At 41.4% G+C, this 19,315-nt stretch overlaps 1 protein-coding gene and 2 long non-coding RNA genes across 4 annotated transcripts in view; 2 read left to right on the top strand and 1 right to left on the bottom strand.

Moving 5' to 3' along the window:
* The first annotated feature begins 194 nt into the window (after positions 1-194).
* Positions 195-16,140, top strand: exoc3l2a (exocyst complex component 3-like 2a). Of its 2 annotated transcripts, XM_046839741.1 has the most exons (13): positions 195-445; positions 3,580-4,150; positions 5,199-5,413; positions 6,901-7,741; positions 8,171-8,285; positions 8,651-8,761; positions 9,479-9,579; positions 9,671-9,781; positions 9,924-10,059; positions 10,200-10,322; positions 11,180-11,335; positions 11,907-12,028; positions 13,592-16,140. In XM_046839741.1, exons 2-13 carry the CDS (start codon positions 3,633-3,635, stop codon positions 13,899-13,901), a joined length of 2,859 nt encoding a protein of 952 aa, XP_046695697.1. In that variant the 5' UTR covers positions 195-445; positions 3,580-3,632; the 3' UTR covers positions 13,902-16,140. The 2 variants fall into 2 exon arrangements, with proteins under 2 accessions (XP_046695697.1, XP_046695698.1); XM_046839742.1 differs by lacking the exons at positions 195-445; positions 3,580-4,150 and adding an exon at positions 4,645-5,116.
* The window catches only part of LOC124379411, a 12,157-nt gene continuing 595 nt past the window's right edge, over positions 7,754-19,315 (bottom strand). The window contains exons 2-3 of the long non-coding RNA XR_006924420.1: positions 8,096-8,281; positions 7,754-7,912 (exon numbers count right to left, since the gene is read on the bottom strand). This is a non-coding gene — a long non-coding RNA (uncharacterized LOC124379411). The remainder of the gene's footprint in view (positions 7,913-8,095; positions 8,282-19,315) is intronic.
* The window catches only part of LOC124379412, a 6,975-nt gene continuing 6,949 nt past the window's right edge, over positions 19,290-19,315 (top strand). Inside the window, exon 1 of the long non-coding RNA XR_006924421.1 lies at positions 19,290-19,315. This exon is cut by the window's right edge and continues 298 nt beyond it. This is a non-coding gene — a long non-coding RNA (uncharacterized LOC124379412).

Raw genomic sequence — 19,315 nt, forward strand, 5'->3', positions numbered from 1 at the left:
AGAATGCGGAATTCAGTTATAAAGACAAACGTGACGAAAACTTCTGCCATGAGCGCCAAGTTCACAACGTTCGCACTCGCACTGTCCATGTCACTGAGGTGGTGTGTGTGTGTGTGTGTGTGTGTATATATGTGCGTGTGGGTGAGTGTGTGTATTATGTGCTGTATGTGTGTGTATTATGTATGTATGTGTGTGTGTTTGTTTAGGGAGGGTGCCTCTGTTTCCTCAGGATAACACATCAGCATCTGGTAGCAAACGAAGTGCCGGTGGCCGACATTCCATCAGACCTGTCTGGCACCTCTGAAGAAGAAACACACACACACACACACACACACACACACACACACACACACACATACACACACCCTCACACCCTCACTCCTTCTGTGGACCTTCACACACTGGTATGGCACAGAAGTGAAGCGTATGTCCACTGGAGCTGAAGGTAAGGCGTGTGTGTGTGTGTGTGTGTGTGTGTGTGTGTTCATAATGAATATGACTTTTTCTGCAAAGATAAATGAACTACAACAGTTTGAATGTTAATCTTTTAAAACGTGATTTGTTTTAAGCTGCAGGGTGCAAAAACTTTTCACTTTCATGCAGGTGTGTAAACTTTTGCTTCGTGATCTTTTAATGTGAATCTCCTGCTTCAGTGTGTTAATTGTTCAGCCTTAACGAAGCACTTGAGGTCTAGTTTTCTTCTCAGTTACAGTTTTTTCTTAAATGTATTTATTGCATCAATGGTTTAATTCATTTGCTGAGATCTGAAAGATCATATTTTAAAGATATTATGAGCAAACGACTGAAACCCACACAAACGCAGAATCATATATTTACCTAAAAACTCAAATAATTAAAGTTTTCTAGCATTAGTTTTTTAGATCAAATGTATCTGCTCCATTCATATATATATATATATATATATATATATATATATATATATATATATATATATATATATATATATATATAGTGTTTATTTATTTGCTTGTTTGTTTATTTATCTATTATAATTTTCATTTATTTGTTGTCATGCCTGCTACGGTTAAATAACCTACATCACTCTTGTATAGCAATTAAATGCTACATTTTGGTCGACGTTACTGATCCTGGATGTGTGTTATATCACACACTCTGGTGCTGATGTTTCTTGATATTTCTTACTCTCTGTTTGTAACTATTTATAATCACACTCTTGGTTTCACCCAAATAACGATTTAAAATCAGGTTCCTTTCAAAGTTTCTTCCTTTTACCATCTAAGGGAGTGTTTCCTTGCCACAGTACCCCTGACTTGTTCATCAGTCATATATACACACATTTAATTATAAGTGAATTTTTGTTCTACATTCTGTAAAGCTGCTTTGAGACAATTGTGAAAAGCACTTTAGAAATTAACTTGAATTAAATTGAAATAAAAAACACCACCTGATAATTAATTGGCTCATTTTATTATATTATTATTGTATAGCTATTATTTGTATAAAAAAAAAAAAAAAAAAAAAAAAAAAACTTATAATGCAGGGATATGGATATTGATATTTGGAGGTATCTTCAGACCAGGCTTTTGTGTGTATGTGTGTGTTTTGTCGCTCTAAAACATCTGTGTTGTGTTAAAAGTAAGTTTTTCATTCTCTCATCCCTTTCATGTAACGTTGTGTCGGTTATATAACCTTAGTATCTGTGGCTTTATACACACTGTATCCCAACCCATTGGGCTTCCTGAAGTGCCTGTATTGACTACACACACACACTCTCTGTGAGCCGCACACTGTAAAGAAGTCAGCATCAACTGACACACACACACACACACACACACACACACACACACACACACACACAGACACGTCAGAGTGTGCGATTGTGTGTGTGTGTGTGTGTGTGTGTGTGTGTGTGTGTGTGTGTGAGGGAACGTGCAAGTGTTGACACATGTATGAACATCCACATGCTGACACACACCTCATCTGCTAGGGAGAGACCTTCCTGTAGGAACAGGTGTGTGAAGGAATACGTGTGTGTGTGTGTGTGTGTGTGTGTGTGTGTGTGTGTGTGTGTGTGTGTGTGTGTGTTGCAAATAGTTTTTTCCCTCTTTGGCTCCAAGGGGCCAAACGGAGGAAAAGTGCTAGCTCATTCTCAGGTGCAAATCTAGTCTTGCACTTAATATTTAGAAAAAAATATTATTTGATATAAATTTTTTATTAGAAAGAATTTTCAGTTGTTTGTAAATTTGTTAATGTGGGTAGCTAACGCTCAACAATCACACACACACATACAGTGTGTAGAAAAATGTTCTCCGTTAGTCTGCTAATTGCAAGAAGCTATTTAACGGCAAGAAATTTTCAAACATCATCCACTCTTCACTGCCCAATCACTTTTTTTTATAGTGCTCTGTTAGCCAGCTTGGTAATTCTGTATAGCATTGAACCAACTCCCTTTTTTCACACACTAGCATTTACGAACCAAGATACCTAGCATGGGCAAACCTTCGTCTCAAAACCTTACATTGTTAGCCAAAATACATTTCAAGTCATAAGCTACTCCAGTACTTGTTTGGCTTCATAACTCGACCTAAAGGTCCTGTGCAGCTGGCAGGGCCAAACAGAACACCATTTTTCCCCCCTCCGTTTGCTGTTTATGTTAAAAACCGTCGTTAAAACACACACATATTACCAGAGAAATAAACAGCGCTTTCCTCTCAGGCGTACAATATTTATGAGTCCGGTTTCCTATTCGAGATAAAAATATTGGAAGAGGATACACCTCCAGACCCCGGAGTGAAAACACGGCACTAATTCAACAAACACTAGTGCTCATGCCAAGCAAAGCAAACGCACAGAAAACGCACCTGCTTATTCTTAGCAAGTCGTCTTCTCCCATTACAATATACAACAAACGATGAATCGGTGCCCTCTAGATCTGCTGTCATGCTACATTCAGACATGTTTCCACTCATTTTTACAGAAGGTTCCACACTAAATTCATCATTTAATTGGATCAAGTGAACAGCTGTTATATAGTGTTATAATCTCAGCTAGCTAGAGTATACAGTAGGTTTACTGGTCAACGCTCTCTTGTGTTTTGTGTATTGCCCCACACAGTCTTGTGTTGTCTGTCTGCACTGTCTGTCTGTCTGTACTGTTTTTCGTCTGCACTATTTGCACTCGGTGGCACTCGATGCACTTTATGTAGCTTTGTGTTGGGTTGTAGCTCTATGTTGTTGTTTAGTGTAGCACCAGGGTTCTGGAGGAACGTTGTTTCATTTTTACTGTGTACTGTGTACCACTGTGTATAGTAGAAATGACAATAAAAGCCTCATGACTTGTCTTGACTTGAAATAACCAGCTTTTCTGAGGTAAATTTACCTGTTTCAGAGATGTTTCTCCCACTCTTAGTAAATAGATCAGTATCTATGTTCTATTTGAGTCGTGGTCAATCGAAAATGATGAAAATCAGTATAATTAGGGTGCCTAGTGACATTGTGAAACAGTAAAAGTGTTTGTGGTCCCATTTTCCTGTCAGAAGCACTAAAAGCATCCTGCACTGAGATATAAAATGCTAAATTTGAAAATTCTTGTTGACAGGACGATCGCACGGCCATTTTGTTTCCCAGTGTTGAACCCTTCCTGGAGCCAACATGCCCATCCTGAAGAAGCTCCCCGGGAGGTCGAGGAATAACCTCAGCAACGGTGATGTGATGCTTAAGAACAACCATGAAAACAGCGAAACAACGCTGCAGGGTAACCATGGCAACGGTGAACTCATCCTTCTGCCGGACAGCCTCAACCCTTTTGACGACATAGACCTGGACGTGGGATGGAATGAAGGAGAAAGTGGGGTATGGGAGAGAGGACGGGACCTGACAAATTCGTCGCGTGATGGCGAGGCGCTGGAAAACGAGGTGAACGCCGAGCTGCACGGAAGCCTGAAGGTCACGGACAGGTCAAAGGGCAGCTCTCCTCTAAGAGGGACCCTGGAGCGAATCTGTGGCTCATCACCCCTGAAGACGTTGGGGAAACTGAGCAAGGGGCTGCGCATGACCGGAAGAAACGTGTGGAGCAACACCCTCCCGGCAACGCCCACTACCGGGAAGGAGAAGAAGAAGAAACAGAAGAATCATAGGAGAGCATCCGAGGAGATCATGACCTTGCTGAGGTCAGTGAATTGTTTATTTAAAGAATGTTAGCATGTGTGTGTGTTAATGGAAAAATTCTGGGTAATTATTAGCTACATATCTTATGTGCATTATCAACGTCATGAATGATCCACCAACATTTCACCATGAATCATTTTTCACCAATCCATGTCTTTAAAATGTTGCTGGCTATAATTAGCTTGTTTAGCGCTGATTGTATGTTTGTGTGTGTGTGTGTGTGTGTGTGTGTGTGTGTGTGTGTGTGTGTGTGTGAATGTATGTATGTGGTAGCTCTGTGTGGAAAGATTGGCTCTATTAATACCTGGTACATTGTTTCCCCTGGTGCAGTGGGTTGTGTCTCTCTCCCATCATAAACACACAAACACACATCCGTTTGTTTATTTATAATACACAGAAAAACGTTTCACAGGAGGGACACAATGAAATGCTCAGGTCACGTCCGTTCACCCCTACTGCTGCTTAATTAATGCTTATGGAGTTATTCAGGAAACTGGCTTAAGAACACATGCCTGGGGAAACACTCCTGAAGAGAGCAGATGAAATATATTTTAAAAATGTAGTTATAGATCTTTGTAAAAGGCGGAAGCGCTGGTATCATGAGAATAAACGCAGGGTCTGTTTCGTCCGCTCCTCCTACCTACATCTAAGTCTTCAAGCGAGTGAATCTTTCAAAAATTCAAAATTAAATTTGATAGATATCCTTCCTGAAGGGGGCGGTGGGTTAGGATGGTGGAACGAGAATACATTTCCTAATATGGCAGTTTTCATAATAATACAGTTGAAGGGTTTGTGAGCAAATATGAAAGATTTTGGGTGAGCCTGGCCAGACCGTACATCAGGCAAGAAACATACTTAGACACCAGATATGCCTTGTTTAGAGAACAAGTTTGATTTTTGCTCAACCACGTCCACTCTTCAAGTTTTTGCTATTAATAAAAAACTTCTTGATCATGTACTAAAATGAGGTGACACTGAACAATCCAAGTATGATTTCTACTTGTTATATAACTGTCTTCACCTCATCTCATCCATCTTTCCCCTGTCCAGGCTGGCGGGCCGGAGGAAGAAGAGTGAACGTAGAGAGAGTCTCCCCGAGGACGAGGTGAATGGTGAGGATGATGAGGACGCCCACCGCCGACCCTCGTTCCTGCGGAGCCTAAGCAAACTCCGTGGAGACTCTCTGACCAGCCGCGACTCCCAGGAGGCCGAGCTTGAGAGCCCAGAGGAGGAGACTCCTATCAAACGCAGAGAGCCACTCTCAGGTGAGAACTTTTGTCCGTTTTATGCTCTCGCACTTAGTTATTTTTGAGCTGTTTAACATTTTGTCGGAACACCTTAAAACATAATTTGCAGACAGCAGCGATGATAAGCAGTCAGTAATTCAAGGCATGGTATTGCCAAGCTGCTACTCTTGGGGCCCCTGAGCAAGGCCCTTATTCCTCAGTGCTCCAGGGGTGATGTATCATGACTGACCCTGCACTCAGACCCCAGATTCCAAACATCGCTGAGATATGCAAAAAAAGAATTGCGTTGTGCTCTAAAGTATGTGCACCTTTTTCTGTAGGTCGTATCACATAGAGGTTAAATTTGCTAAGTGTACCGTACATGATTGAGTGCAATTGAGTCTGATTTTGAATAATGACTTAGCACTGATTCACGCAAGAAAACAAACAGGGGCATTGGAATGGGAACCGGAGAAAGAGCAACAGAAAGCCAAGAGTGACAACATGTACATGCCCTGACCTCCGTCTTTCCTCAGCCTGCTTGCGTCACTGTTCTGTAGTCAGAACATCAGAAAGAATCAACACCAGGTCCTGACCCAACTGACGCCTTCTTGTATTCCTCATCCGAGTGAGACACAAAGTTCGCTGACCTGAATGCTTAAACAGTGGCGTTTTATGTGAGCAGCAGTTTGTACACCTGTGAACCCTGATTCCTTTATTGGCAGCTCATCGGCTTGTGTTCGGATTGCTAACGAGCCGGAAGTCTGCATGCGACAACTTCGCCGCCTACCCCACAATGCTTTGCACTTAATAAGTAGCCTTGAGGTCTTAAGGTGCATCTGAGTCATCGCCAATCAACGGTGAAAAAGCCAGGAAACGACGTACGTTCACTGGGCTGCGGATCTGTTTTCTGATAAGACTCTCGCCAGAAGCTGCTTCAACACTCAAAGTGTTCTAACCTGGAGAACACCCTTAATGACAAAACAACACATTTTCACTCAAGGACATAATGCGTTCATCACATTCTGAACACACTGGCCGTGGGTTTTATTTGGCATTAATTCAGGCCATAAAATCAAATGTACCAGTCTGCCGCTCTAGTTATAATTAAAACTATTAATCGAAAGTAGCTAGCAAATAAGAGAAGTTTGCTACATTAGCTGTGTAGCTCCAGTGCTTTTAAAACTCTAAAAACTTTAAAAGTATTTTCAGCAATCGAAAAGCAAGTAATTTGTGTTTGTCTTGATATATTTTGTTTGCTAGCTACATAATGTAAACTTAAAAATACTTAACAGGTTTTCAGAGAAAACTTATTAAACATGTTAAAACATATTAATTCATTTTCATACTTCTTACGTTTTTTTACTTTAAAACATTTAGCCTTAATAACTCTCAATAACATTCAAGACTGGGTGTTGAAGGGTGCATCTTTGAGGTCATGCTTGAACATGCCACTCATTAACACCTACCATTAGGAGTTCTGAGAAATCGCTATATATGTGAAATCATTTCTCTTATTTGTCCAGTCCTTGAAATCCTGCAGCTGGTAAATCAGCGAGACCTCCTGCTGGCTGACACCCACATCCAAGAGCTGGAGAGAGAATGTGAACTTGACCCTACCCTTTTGCAAACTCCGCCCACCACCCCTACAACCATTGCTACAACTCCCCCACCGTCCTCGCATCTGTGGCTTTCCCTGGTGGGCCAGTGTGATGATGAGATTCCGAGCCCCTGGGACGCGAGCTTAAGGAAAGTTAAAGATGTTGAGTTGCTCCATGAGGCACTGCAGAGAGAAATGTGGGATGTGGTACGTGAGTCCCTACGGCAACCATGTGCTGGCCCCCAGCTTGGCCTCGTCGTTCTTGTGATCCAGCAGGAGGAGCATGCCGACCGCATCTGGACCCTACGCCAAGAGGCTCAATTCGAGCACCGTAATGGGACAGAGCCTGATCTGCATGAGAAGGAACAGTCAGACCTTCACGAAAGACCCCGCTCTGACCAGCGCCACGAGGCCCTGTCCAACATGTTTGAGGGGGTCCATTCCAGCAAGCGTCCAAGGAGGCTGAGGCAAAAATGGGCGGAGGCAGTGGGAGAAGCAGCTGATTGGTCACTTCCACAGCATGGGGGTATTGCAGCAGGACAGATGAGCATATTCCTGGATCGGCTAAGAAGCAGAGTGGTGGAAGACATGGATGCGGCACGGAGAAACGTAGTAGGAGTGTATCCGAAAGAGTTCTCTGTGTTCCAGGTGTACATGCAGAGCTACCACAGAGGCGTGGCCAAACGTCTCCGAACCATCACCGCAGGCCAAATGCAGATCACTGATATCTACTCATTGCTTGACTGGGTCTACAACATCTACAACAGGTAGACCTTCATTTAAAATTTTTCTGTGAAAGATTTCCTAAAAAAAATTATTAAGATGTCTAAAACCTGTGTTGGGAAAAACTGGTTTGTAGTATTCTTTGCTGTAGATGAGGCTCCATTTTAGACGTACACTATGTTTCCTTTTTCTGGTCCAGAAATAAGCACTTCCCTCTAAAACAGATAAACTGTTGTAAGTGTTATGTCATTTAGTGAAGATCCAGTATGTCCTTTTGGGTTTTTTGTAAATGTAATTCACCTCAAAGGCCAAAGGAGGCTCTAAAAATTTATAATTTCACCTTTAAAAACTTTCAATAGAGCACATGATCAGTTTCCATAAAATAAACATACACCTACACATATTACCAGCTTGTCAATTCTGGGCTGTCAATTCTGGGCAGACTTCCGGCTGACTGTAGGGGTGTGTTGCAGGGATGTGCTGGGCGTTGTGGGTGCCATGGGGTCTATAGACTGTGGATCTCTCGAGCCACTGCTTCCTGCCGAGGTCATGGACAGACTGGAGCAAGAGTGTCTTGACACCGTCTGGGTACACACACACACACACACACACACACACACACACACACACACACACACACACACAAACCTATTACACACATATAGACATATACCATGATAGACACCCTAACACACACTGACATACAGCTGAATAAATCCAAAGCCAAAGTGAAATTTCAGTTCAGTACCATGGACAGTTGTAATGTAGATTTGTGACTTTAGCTTGTATTAAGCTAATGAGAGGAAGCATCAATGCTAATGCTACTATGTAATTACAGTCTCCATGGTTCATTACAAGGTTATTATTAACTGCTGTGAGCTTTATAGCAATTATGCGTAATTAATTACAATGTATCACTGTGTTTGTGTGTGGGGTTGGGTGTGTTTGTGTAGGATAAAGTAACTATGGAGCTCTGTCAGGTTCTGGAGGATGAAGAGAAGCGATGGGCTCAGACTTTACACATTGAGGAGTACCAGTCCGGCCTTGCACGTTCAATCATACAGGTAAAACAAACACACACACACACACACACACACACACACACACACACACACACTTGCATACGAGTGTGGAATCAGAACCACAATAGGAATTTGTCAGTGTCTTGGTGACAGAAGCTTCTAGATACAACAAAATATAAATAAAAAGGAACAAAAATTTATATACACTGTGCAAGGGGAAAATAGTGCATAGAAATTGTGATAGTGTGTGCAATGTAATAAATAAATAGAAAACAAACAAATGTGGCAAATGTTTACATATTACACCTGAATGTCGTCAGATACAATATGAACAAAAGTTTGGGACAACATTTCCAGCCATTTGGGGTTTTTCCCCAAACTGTTACAAAGTTGAAGCCACACAGTTGTTCAGGACGTGCTTGGATGTGGTGGCATGAAATTTTCATCCAAACCTGTTCCAGCTTGACAATGTTCCTGTGCACAAAGATCTGCTTTCTATGATTTAGACTGGAAGATCTCCTGCTATAGAGCTCTAAACCCTATTAAACACCTTTGTGATGAATTGGAATGCTGACTGCACCCCAGGCTTCCTCACCGTGTGGCTAAATGGCAGATGCTGTTTGCATGAGTGATTGGACCTCATTATTATTAAAGTTATCAGGCTTTGATATTAATGTAGATTGTAACTTGTACATAAAGAATATTCTCTGTGTGTGTGTGTGTCTGTGTGTGTGTGTGTGTGTGTGTGTGTGTTTACAGAGGCTGAAGGTGGACCTGGACAGATCGACTGGTGTCAGTCAGCCCTTGGGAGCTCGAGTGGCCCGGTGCACTCTAAAAGGTTTAGCTGACTTCCTCCACAGGTGAGGACTAGGATGATGATGATATATGTTGAATATGATGGTTATAGCATGTGCTAGTTTGGCAATCATTTGTGTGTGTGTGTGTGTTTAGTTTCCAGAGGAAGGTGGAGATGTTTCACGAGACTCAGGCGGAGTTTGGGGATCGAGCTGATGGTTATGTGTCCCGCACCATCGCTCTGGCCAACTGTGTCCCTCCCTTCAGGTCAGCTGTCCTGATTTACACAAAATAACACCAAACACACACACACACACACACACACACACACACACACCCCATCACCTCAAGTGAATTTAAATGTAATCTAATATGTGTGTGGTGTGTGTGTGTGTGTGTGTGTGTGTAGAAGCTTTGTGGAGCGCTGTAGGCAGTGTGATCCCCTCGGCAGTGAGGACTCCTCCCACAGAGCGCACTCATCACTCGAGCGCATCATCAACCAGTCTGTACGTGTTCTCACTGACAGACTTTTCGAAAGCATTAGGGTAAGACATAAACACACACACACACACACACACACACACACACACACACACACACACACACACACACAAATATGGTTTTACGCCTGCCCTTGTTTGTGTATGTTGTCTAGCAGAGTTTGTGTGTATATGTTTTACCGTAGCCCTTCTTTGATAAACTGCTGAGAAAGAAATGGCTGAACAACACCGAGGCGTATGAAAGCATCGAGGCCTCCATCAAACAGCACTTTAAAAAGTTTCGCAGGATGGACTGTCCGCCCTATCAGGTACAACAAATACACACACTTTGCTTTGAGCTTACAGTGTTACAGGGACAATATTACACAAACACACTTAGACAACCAATTAGATATTTCTCTAATACTACAATTTACTGTTTAATTATTTGTGTAATTGAATCATTTCATTATGAATCGACTCACTGACTTACTGACCATGACTAGTTTTACTAACTACATTTATTGACTGATATTGACATATTGACATATTCAGTTTTTGACAAATGACTCGTGACTCATTGACCTACTGACTAAGCAAAGTACTGACTAGCTGACTCATTGATTAGTTGACTCATATTGAATTACCGACTCCTTGATTTATTAACTCACTGATGTAGAAAATTAGTGAGTTATCAATTTGTTGACTTTTTAACTCAATTTTTTACTGACTAACTGACATGTTGGGTCACTGACTTAGAAACTCATTGACTCATTGAATTACTGATTTAGTGTCTTGAATGAATGGACACAATAACTTATTCACTTATTGGCTAAGTGAGTTATTGACTTGTTGACTTATTGACCTACTCAATAAGAATTGTATTGACTAATTGACCCTTTAATTTAATGAGTATTTGATTTGTTGAGTCATTGAATTACTGACTCCCTGTCTTGTTGTCTCACAGACTTTAAAACACTTTGTGACTCACTGATTTGTTGACTCATTGAACAAATAATTTGTTGAATCATTTACATACTGATTAGCTGACCTATTGGCACACTGACTCCAATGAATTGCTTAATCGTCGCCTGCTATGTGACTCACTGACTCGTTTAATTCATGACTTTCTGGTATATTGTCTCACTGACTTTGATTCACTGACATTTTTCTGATTGATTGACAGACACTAGTGAACGAGGTGCACAGGCGGGTCATGCTGGAATACATACGTGCCATCATGAGGGGGCGGGTCATCTGCACGTCACTCAAAATGAGGAAGAGACTCGCATTCCGGCTGCAGGACGAAGCCAGGCAGCTTAAAGCACTTTTTAAAGACCTGGTATATACATACACACAAATACACACAAACACACAAATACACAAAAGTAATAATGTATAAATCTTTGTGTTCTTTGATGGAATAAATCAGACCTCATTGTGGATCTCAGAATCTCAGCGAGATGTGAGACAGGACGTTAAAGCCCAAGTCAGCTGAGGTTGTTTTGATTTTTCAGAGGGTCTGGGTAAATGTGCACAAGCAGCGCCATTCTTATCAGTCCAGTGCTACACTTAAATCACCCGTCCATCATCTTAACTGAAAACAGGAAGTGGGCCACTCGGGCACTTCCTGCCTGCTGTCTTTGAAGGCTTTCTGCAGCTCGGACCGTTTCCGCAGAAATGCCCAAACAAGCTTTTAATTCCATAGAGAATATTTAGTGTGTGGACGAGAGAGAAAGAGAGAGAGAGTGTCGGAGGTGTATTTATAGCTCCTGCCTATGTGAAACTCCTATGGGGAAGCTTTCAGGGGTCTGAGCTCCAAACCTCAAGCTTATCTGTCATTTGTACACAGGTCTACAGTATTGATTGTCTAATTTTCAATTCTTTTTCAATTTTTTCAATTCTTTTCTCAGGAGTCTACCTGTTCCTGGCTGGATAATGTGATCAGTCACCTGGCTGACATCATCCTCCTGGAGGACACACCCTCTATTCAGATGGAAGTGGGGATGCTGGTGAAGGAGTTTCCAGATATTCGGTATGAAACACAAACACACTTACACACACCCACACACACACACAGAAAAAACAGGACGTTCCTCTGCAGAGTGCAGCAGAAACCTGTCCCATTACTCAGCATTATCTCTTCGGACCCTTAACACCTCGAGCGTTTCATCGTTTATACCGAAGTGCTGAGCTGACAGACGGAAGCAAGCGGCTCTGAACTCTGTCTGTCACAGACTCACTTCGTTCAGGAATAAGTGAACCTCTCGACCCCGGCCTCTTCCTGTCTCTGCAGAACAGCTATTTTTCACAACACCCTTCACCTTCCTGAACCCTTAAGAATGTCTCGCCAAAAATAGTCGCCCAGTGGAGACAGAGGTTTGTGGCGCGCCTTGGTGCCAACTTCCATGCAAAAGGGGGGCCGAGGTGAGGCTGGCACGAGACGAGGCGGCACTTGAGGAACAGCCGGGGCACTGAGAGACTTAAATCCACTCCAGGAAAGTGCTTTAAATCGTCAGCAGAGCAGATCATCTGGCCTTTAGTGATCAGTATCATGAGATTGGGACTTGAAAAAAAGAGAAAAATGATAGAAAAAAAGAACACAGTCTAGAGTTGGTCCATGCGTGTAAAAAAGATCCACAGAGGCACAGAGACAATGTGAGTGATTCCGTGATTCCCACGGGGTCGCATGGACACATCAATTGATGTGTGCCATAAATTTTTCTAATCAGCTGTTCTGACAGAATAAAACCTGATGTGTGTATATAAATGAGTGTGTGTTGTCATTTGCTGGCAGTGCTCCTGCTTGCTGACGCAAAAGTCAACTCAGCCAGCAGGAAGTGGCTGTGGACTACTTCCTGTTCTTTGCCAGGTCACAGGAGACTCGCTGGTGCCATCATTCCTTAAAGATACACCCCCACACACCCCCACCCACATATACACTCATGCTTAAACATTCCAATGAAGACATTGGCTCTATACACACACTTTGCAGTAACGAGATTAAAGCCATGCCCATGCCCTTGCATACACTCACCACTCCTGTAGATAATCGTCTCAGTATCACGGATATAAGACCAGACCATCTATGGTCCCTGATCAGAATAATCAAATACACACCGGGAATCTGTTCTCCGATCAGTGCTTTTAAGATGCTTGTGCTTCAGTCTGAAAACTACAAGACACTGTACAATACAAGCTGTATTGATGAGATAAAATGTAAATAATTTTTTACAACATGAAGCAATAGTGGTAAGACCCTCCTACTTTACTGGTACTGACCTATGCATTGGCCACACCTCCTTTACTGTCACTGTACTGATATAGAGTCAATCCCTCAATCACTGGGACTGACTGATGCACACGTTACAGATTCTTCACTGGGACTGATAGATGCAGATGTCATGCCTCCATCACAGTGGCTGACTGATGCAAAGGCCACACCTCTTTCACTGGGACTGACATGAGAACACACCTCCTTCTAGCCAAGAAAATCTGTAGAGTGGGAGCTGATGAGTAAAGATATAAGTTCAAGACCATCTGATAAAGAAAAATAAAGACAAAAACAATGATGATTTTTTTTTTCTCTCTCTCTCAGGAGGAAGCATGTCTCCGCTGTACTCAATGTCAGAGGGATGGTCCAGCAGGCAGAACGTCACGAGATTCTCGCAGTCGTTCGGGACTTTGAGACCAGCGATAGCCCTGCCATCGTTTCCAGAGATCACGCCTTGTTCTCTGAGATCACTGTTGCAACGGACATGCCTTGTCTGGGACTGGTTCTGATTCGTTTCGGACTGAGAGTGACATCATGGGTGTCAAGCGCCCGACCTCACAGGAGACGCCTCAAAATAAGCGCGAGTCGGAGATCAGGTGGCGCTAACGAACAAGTTACACAAGAAAACCAATAACAGCTCACTAACCATAACTAGTAGACAATAAGTAACAGGTCAACATGTTACAGATATTAGCTAGTAATCAGTCAAAAATGGAAGCAAATGAATCGCTCAGCAAATGTTCCCAACCGTGTTGCAATTTGACAGCTCCCACAACAGTCAGCATTTTTTTTGCTAACACGCCATTTGGATGGCAGATTTCCTTCAAGGTCTGCATGAGAGAAGATTAAAACTATTTTGACCAAATTTAAATTTGATACGTGTCCATGATATCTTTAAACAGGTTCAATCCAAAAGGCAGACCAAACACAAACTAAAAAAGGTTGTTCCAAATGATAGCATAAGATGTTACCCTTCTAGTTACCCTTACTTATTTTGTTTAGCAGGAAATTAGTTGCAGCTCATGATCAGTGCTCAGGTACGCCAATAAAATAGCGGAATTGAACAGATCAGCAATTGTAGTTAGTCCACGATGAACGCTACAATTGCTACAGTATAACTGATGATACTGAAATCTGAATCTGAAAAAGGCTCCTTTTTTAGTCACAATTAGTGCCACTAAAATGGAACAACCAAATAGATCACATGCAGCTTAGCAACCCTGTAGCACAAAAACACGACAGCCACCAAGTCAAACCAACCGCCGGATTCACCGAAATCCATGCGTTCCACAAGACAAGCGCAGGAAGACATAGAAAAAAAAATGTGACCCCTTCGCATTTCTTCGAGGTGGGAGGATTGAAACAGGAAGTACTCTCCATTATTCACACAGCTAACAGGAAGTGGACTTAATGACCGCCGAGTCATCTGTCCCTCGGCCTGACACAGCTAATGGTTCCTCCGGTGGAAACGAAGCCCTATTCTAATTCATGCCGAACAATGGAGTGCGCTCGTGAATAGACGCGAGGTCTCGTCCCGTTTTAATCCAAAACTGCTGGATAAATAAGATAGAAACCTAAAAAAAAAGACGACACTTGCAAGGTATACTCAATCCTTCTCCAGATTTGCCGAAAGGAAAAATGATAAGACTTTTTTTTTGTTATATACCGAGAGCAGTGTGGTGAGACAGAGTGGGGTTTAGTGTTTATCTTAAATAGCTACCTGGTCACAATTACAATCAACATGGGTCACTTCCTAAAACAATTAAAACAGGCGTAGATAGTGCACTTAAGCTGCCTTGTGATTTTCATGTGGCGATTGTTGCTAGATGAAATCTTCGGAATTATGAAAATTCCAGGGAAAGGATTTTTATTATATTTTTCGTTTGCAAACTGGAAATCATTTGGTGCAGAAAACAAGCATAAATGCAAATATTCATTCGCTCTTATAGCCTTTCTGTAAGTTGCTCAGCTCAGCTTTTTTTTGCAGTCGGCCATCTTGGATCGCAGTGCTACTAAATTCCCCTACCACATTACATGTTCTAATCTTGATGGCTGATTTTCGTTGTACGCCCTGTTTCCCTGTTACATTGTCTCGGCTCAATCTTTTTTGAAGTGCATGCCAAATTACCTGCAGTCTCAGAGAATAAACAGAGGCAACAGTGTCTTATTGATATTCCTTTTCATTTCTGAAAATAATCCCCACAAAACTCATACGATATTGTTTTCAGCGTCACGTCGAGAGATCGAACTGTACATTAGTGTGAGTGATGTTCAGCCTGGAGTAAACGTAAAGAACATTTGGGGACCAAAAGAAATTTGGAGCAGATGTATTGTAGACTCATTAAGAATGTAATGATAAGCATGATGGCTTTGGGAGGTGGTTATGCAGATTTTAAGAGCAAGTGTGTTCGGTAAAAGAGGTCTCTGTGCTCTCGAGGTTCGGTTACGGTTCTGGGAGTGCGAGAGGTTTAGGGATGTGTCTTTAAATCTCAGCATAGGTTTGTGAATGTAATTCATGATGCAAAAACTCTAAAAATGAGAACGCTTTTTGCTATTTGAATCGTAACTCAAGCCGAATCGTTCTATGCACGATGGATATCAATAGTCCAAAAGAAGAGTTTATATTATTAGAGAAATATTTTCAGTAACTGTACTTAATCTTATTACTGTAGTATGCGCGTCCTTCTCAACTAGCTGGTCTTGAACTGTATCTATTCAATTATTTGTGCAGTTTTTTTTTCATGAAATTCTTGTGAAATCAATTGAAAGGATATGAACTGAAGTGATGTGAAACATAAATGGGATTGTTTTTAAAGACTTTCAGTGAAAATAAAAAAAGAAACCCATTGACTGGGATTTCGAACCAAAGACTATCGGATTTGTCTTGTATTTTTTTATTCCATTTCCTGAATCTTTCTTGTGGTATTTGCAGGAACCTGAAAGGTACGGATTCTAGATTAATTCCAGAGGTAATCTTATTTTTAATCTTGTTTCGTGGCTCTTGGGTGTTGGGGTGGTTATAATGGAGAGGTGTTCTGTATGTATTATACTTTGGATAAATAAGGTTTCCAGTAAAAGGGGTCTATTTGGAAGCTTTTTAGAAAATATGACACTCTATGCTTCTACAATGGGTCATTACAAGTTCCTGAAGACATTTAAAAAAATGTAAGAAGGACAACCGAGAAGCCTTTCTAAGTGTTAATCGGCTCAAATTCAATTCAATGTTATTTTTACAGCACTCTGAACAATGGACGTTGTCCCAAAGCAGTCCCAAAGTTTATCTTTAATGAGCATGTCAGATGTATCAGTGGTGAGGGAAAAACCACCTGAGATGGAAGAAACCTTGAGAGGAACTAAACTCAAAAAGGGAACTAATTCTCATCTGACACTGAATGTCCATTCAATTTACACTATATGAAATCTATTTGTGGAAAATTGACCATAAGATTGGTATGTACTTCTTTTTGAACATCCCATTCCACATTGAGTCCCCATTTTCTCTTATAATAAGCTTCACTCTTCTGGGAAGTTGTTTCATTAAATTTTGTGGAGATTCATAGAAGGAGATCTTCCACTCCAACCCATGTAAAGCATATCTTCATCGAATTGGCTTTGTACACAGGAGCATTGTCCTGCTGGAGCAGGTTTGGGTCTCCTAGTTCAAGTGAAGGAAAAATTAATGCTACCAAAGACGTCCTAAACAATTGTGGGCCTCAGAATTTGGGGAAGAATCACACATGGCAGGAAAAAACAGGGGTCCAATACTTTTGTTTATATAATGTAGTTCCATCATTGTTGAGGTTTACTTGATGGGAGCCATCCATAGTAATCTCATGTATTTTTAGGCTGTCCAAATGAAGCAACCTTTATGCAGCAGCAAGTGGTTTCCAAAGGTTTTTTGAGTAGAAATTATGAAAGATTAGTGGTGGACACAAGCCATGTACTTGACTAAAAGTACAAAAGTTTTTGCCTTCATATGTACTTGCGTATCCAAAGTGCTATGATTTATTAGAACTATAATGTTCCTGTTATCACTTTTATTACAAAACTCTTTACTTAATCACCTCAGTTTATGTGAAAAATCCAATTCTACAACTCGAATGTGACTCTCAGCACACTGATCTATTAATAGAATGATATTAACGACTTAAACACTGATTGGTTTCTATTACAATTATCATGAGCACAAAATCTTTTCAATGCCTTAAAAAAAAACGCAAATGATTGAGGCAAATGGTAATTAAAAGGAAATAGTCTGGAGAATAAAGAAAGGGTTTTGGCTAGTCGGTTATCCTAGCTAAATCATAGAGTGATCTTACCATACATTTATTGAGGGAAATGATATGGTATTTTGGCCAGTCTTTATGAAAATGTGTCCAAAATATTTTAGGTATGTCTAAGCATATAGGTATTTTGGCTTGGTGTTTGGGCCCAAACAAGAGGTTTTAGGCCTGAGGGTTGTTCTGGAGACATGGAGGGATAGTATGTGGTGTTCAGGGTACAAATTAAGAGAAATAATGTAACCGTAGATCTTTCGTGTAAAAGAAATAGCAAGGGTGAACAGTGTGTTTCTGTAGGTGAAAGTTCTTTTTTCAGGGTAAACAGGGTGTTTGGGGTAAAGAGTTTGTGTTTAGTTGGTGTACAGGAGGCAGTTTGGGAAGTGAAAGGGGTTTCAGGGGGTAAACGAGCGTTTCCTGTTGTGCTGTGAGGTGCCAAACGGATCCTCCGATCAGAGCCAAGTTTACACACCAGCACAGGCGGCCACATCCTCTCTCTCACACACACAGCAATCTGCTTTCATCTGTAACAAAGCTCTGTCCTAGAATAGCACACACACACACACACACACACACACAAACATGATAATGATGATTTATTTTTCATTTCTTACAGTTGATTCTTCACCAGCTCTTATGTTCCTCTTCTGCTTCTCATTATATAAGCATTTCATTTGTCTCCTTCTAGTTGGCCCTGGTGTTTCGTTCTTAAACATCAAACCCCAACATTCTTGTCCGCTCTTCCTCCAAAAGTCTGGAGGGGTTTTTCGTGACAGGGAGCATTGTGGGTAATGGATTTGTCAGATACTCCAATCAGTGAAACCCAATGGAAGACGGGAAATTGGGACGCCTCCGAATTCCCTGAAGACGTTTCCAGGTTTCCGGTTATTATGGATCGAAAACCATTGGCACCTTCGAGGCAGGAACACTGAGGAGGAACTTTTCAACATCTGGTCTTTTTTATTAACTCTCTCCCTTTCTCTCTCTCTCTCTCTCTCTCTCTCTCTCTCTCTCTCTCTCTCTCTCTTTCTTTTCCTCCTTCTGTCTTGCTCAGCCTTGTTAATCTTTTTGGCCTCAGTGTCTTTCTCTGTTTGAGCCAGTTTGAGGTTATTTGATTTCAGCATGGTTTCATAACTTTCCATACTGTTAAGATGCTCCTGATTAAATCTACAGTACACTCTGATAATGTGTCCTCCATTTCATAATTATATTCCTAAAATATCCTTTTACAGAAATCAACGAAAATAACTCGATTCTGTTCACATCGTTCAGCGAGATCCCAAAATCGGCTCATGTGGAAAATGGTCTTGCGTTTCTGCTATCGTCCAGCAGATTTCATTATTGACTTCAAAAAGTAATTATTCGTTTAATATAACCAGATTAACTCATGTGACATCACTGCTAATCTAGTAGCTGTCTAAGACTAACTAAGGACACAAGCTAGCTAACTTTTAGCTCGCTATTATACTACAAAATCTGTAACTGGAAAAGGAAAAACTGGAAAACTGGACTTTTCCAGCAATGTGTGGTTCTCCACCAAACTTCTGGAAACACACAACTGTATAGGACGACTTTAGAAATTCTGCCTTCACTTGAACTTGGAGACGTAAACCTGTTCCAGGATGATATTGTCCCTGTTGCCAGCTCCATGAAGATCTGCTTTCCATGGGTTGAATTTGGTGAAAGATCTCCTGCTATGGAGCTCCAAACCTATTGAACATGAATGAAACTGAACGCTGATTGCACTCCAGGAACCTCCTCAATTTATCAC

This window comes from Silurus meridionalis, chromosome 25 (genome assembly GCF_014805685.1).
Source record: "Silurus meridionalis isolate SWU-2019-XX chromosome 25, ASM1480568v1, whole genome shotgun sequence".
Lineage (NCBI taxonomy): Eukaryota > Metazoa > Chordata > Actinopteri > Siluriformes > Siluridae > Silurus > Silurus meridionalis.

What these genes read in the sequence shown, in the direction of transcription:
- exoc3l2a (XM_046839741.1), top strand. Translation starts at nt 3,633, where the DNA reads ATGCCCATCCTGAAGAAGCTCCCCGGGAGGTCGAGGAATAACCTCAGC. An exon ending in ACGCAGAGAGCCACTCTCAG is followed by an intron (nt 5,414 to 6,900) that starts GTGAGAACTTTT and finishes TTATTTGTCCAG; the next exon opens with TCCTTGAAATCCTGCAGCTG. An exon ending in AAGCACTTTTTAAAGACCTG is followed by an intron (nt 11,336 to 11,906) that starts GTATATACATAC and finishes TTCTTTTCTCAG; the next exon opens with GAGTCTACCTGTTCCTGGCT.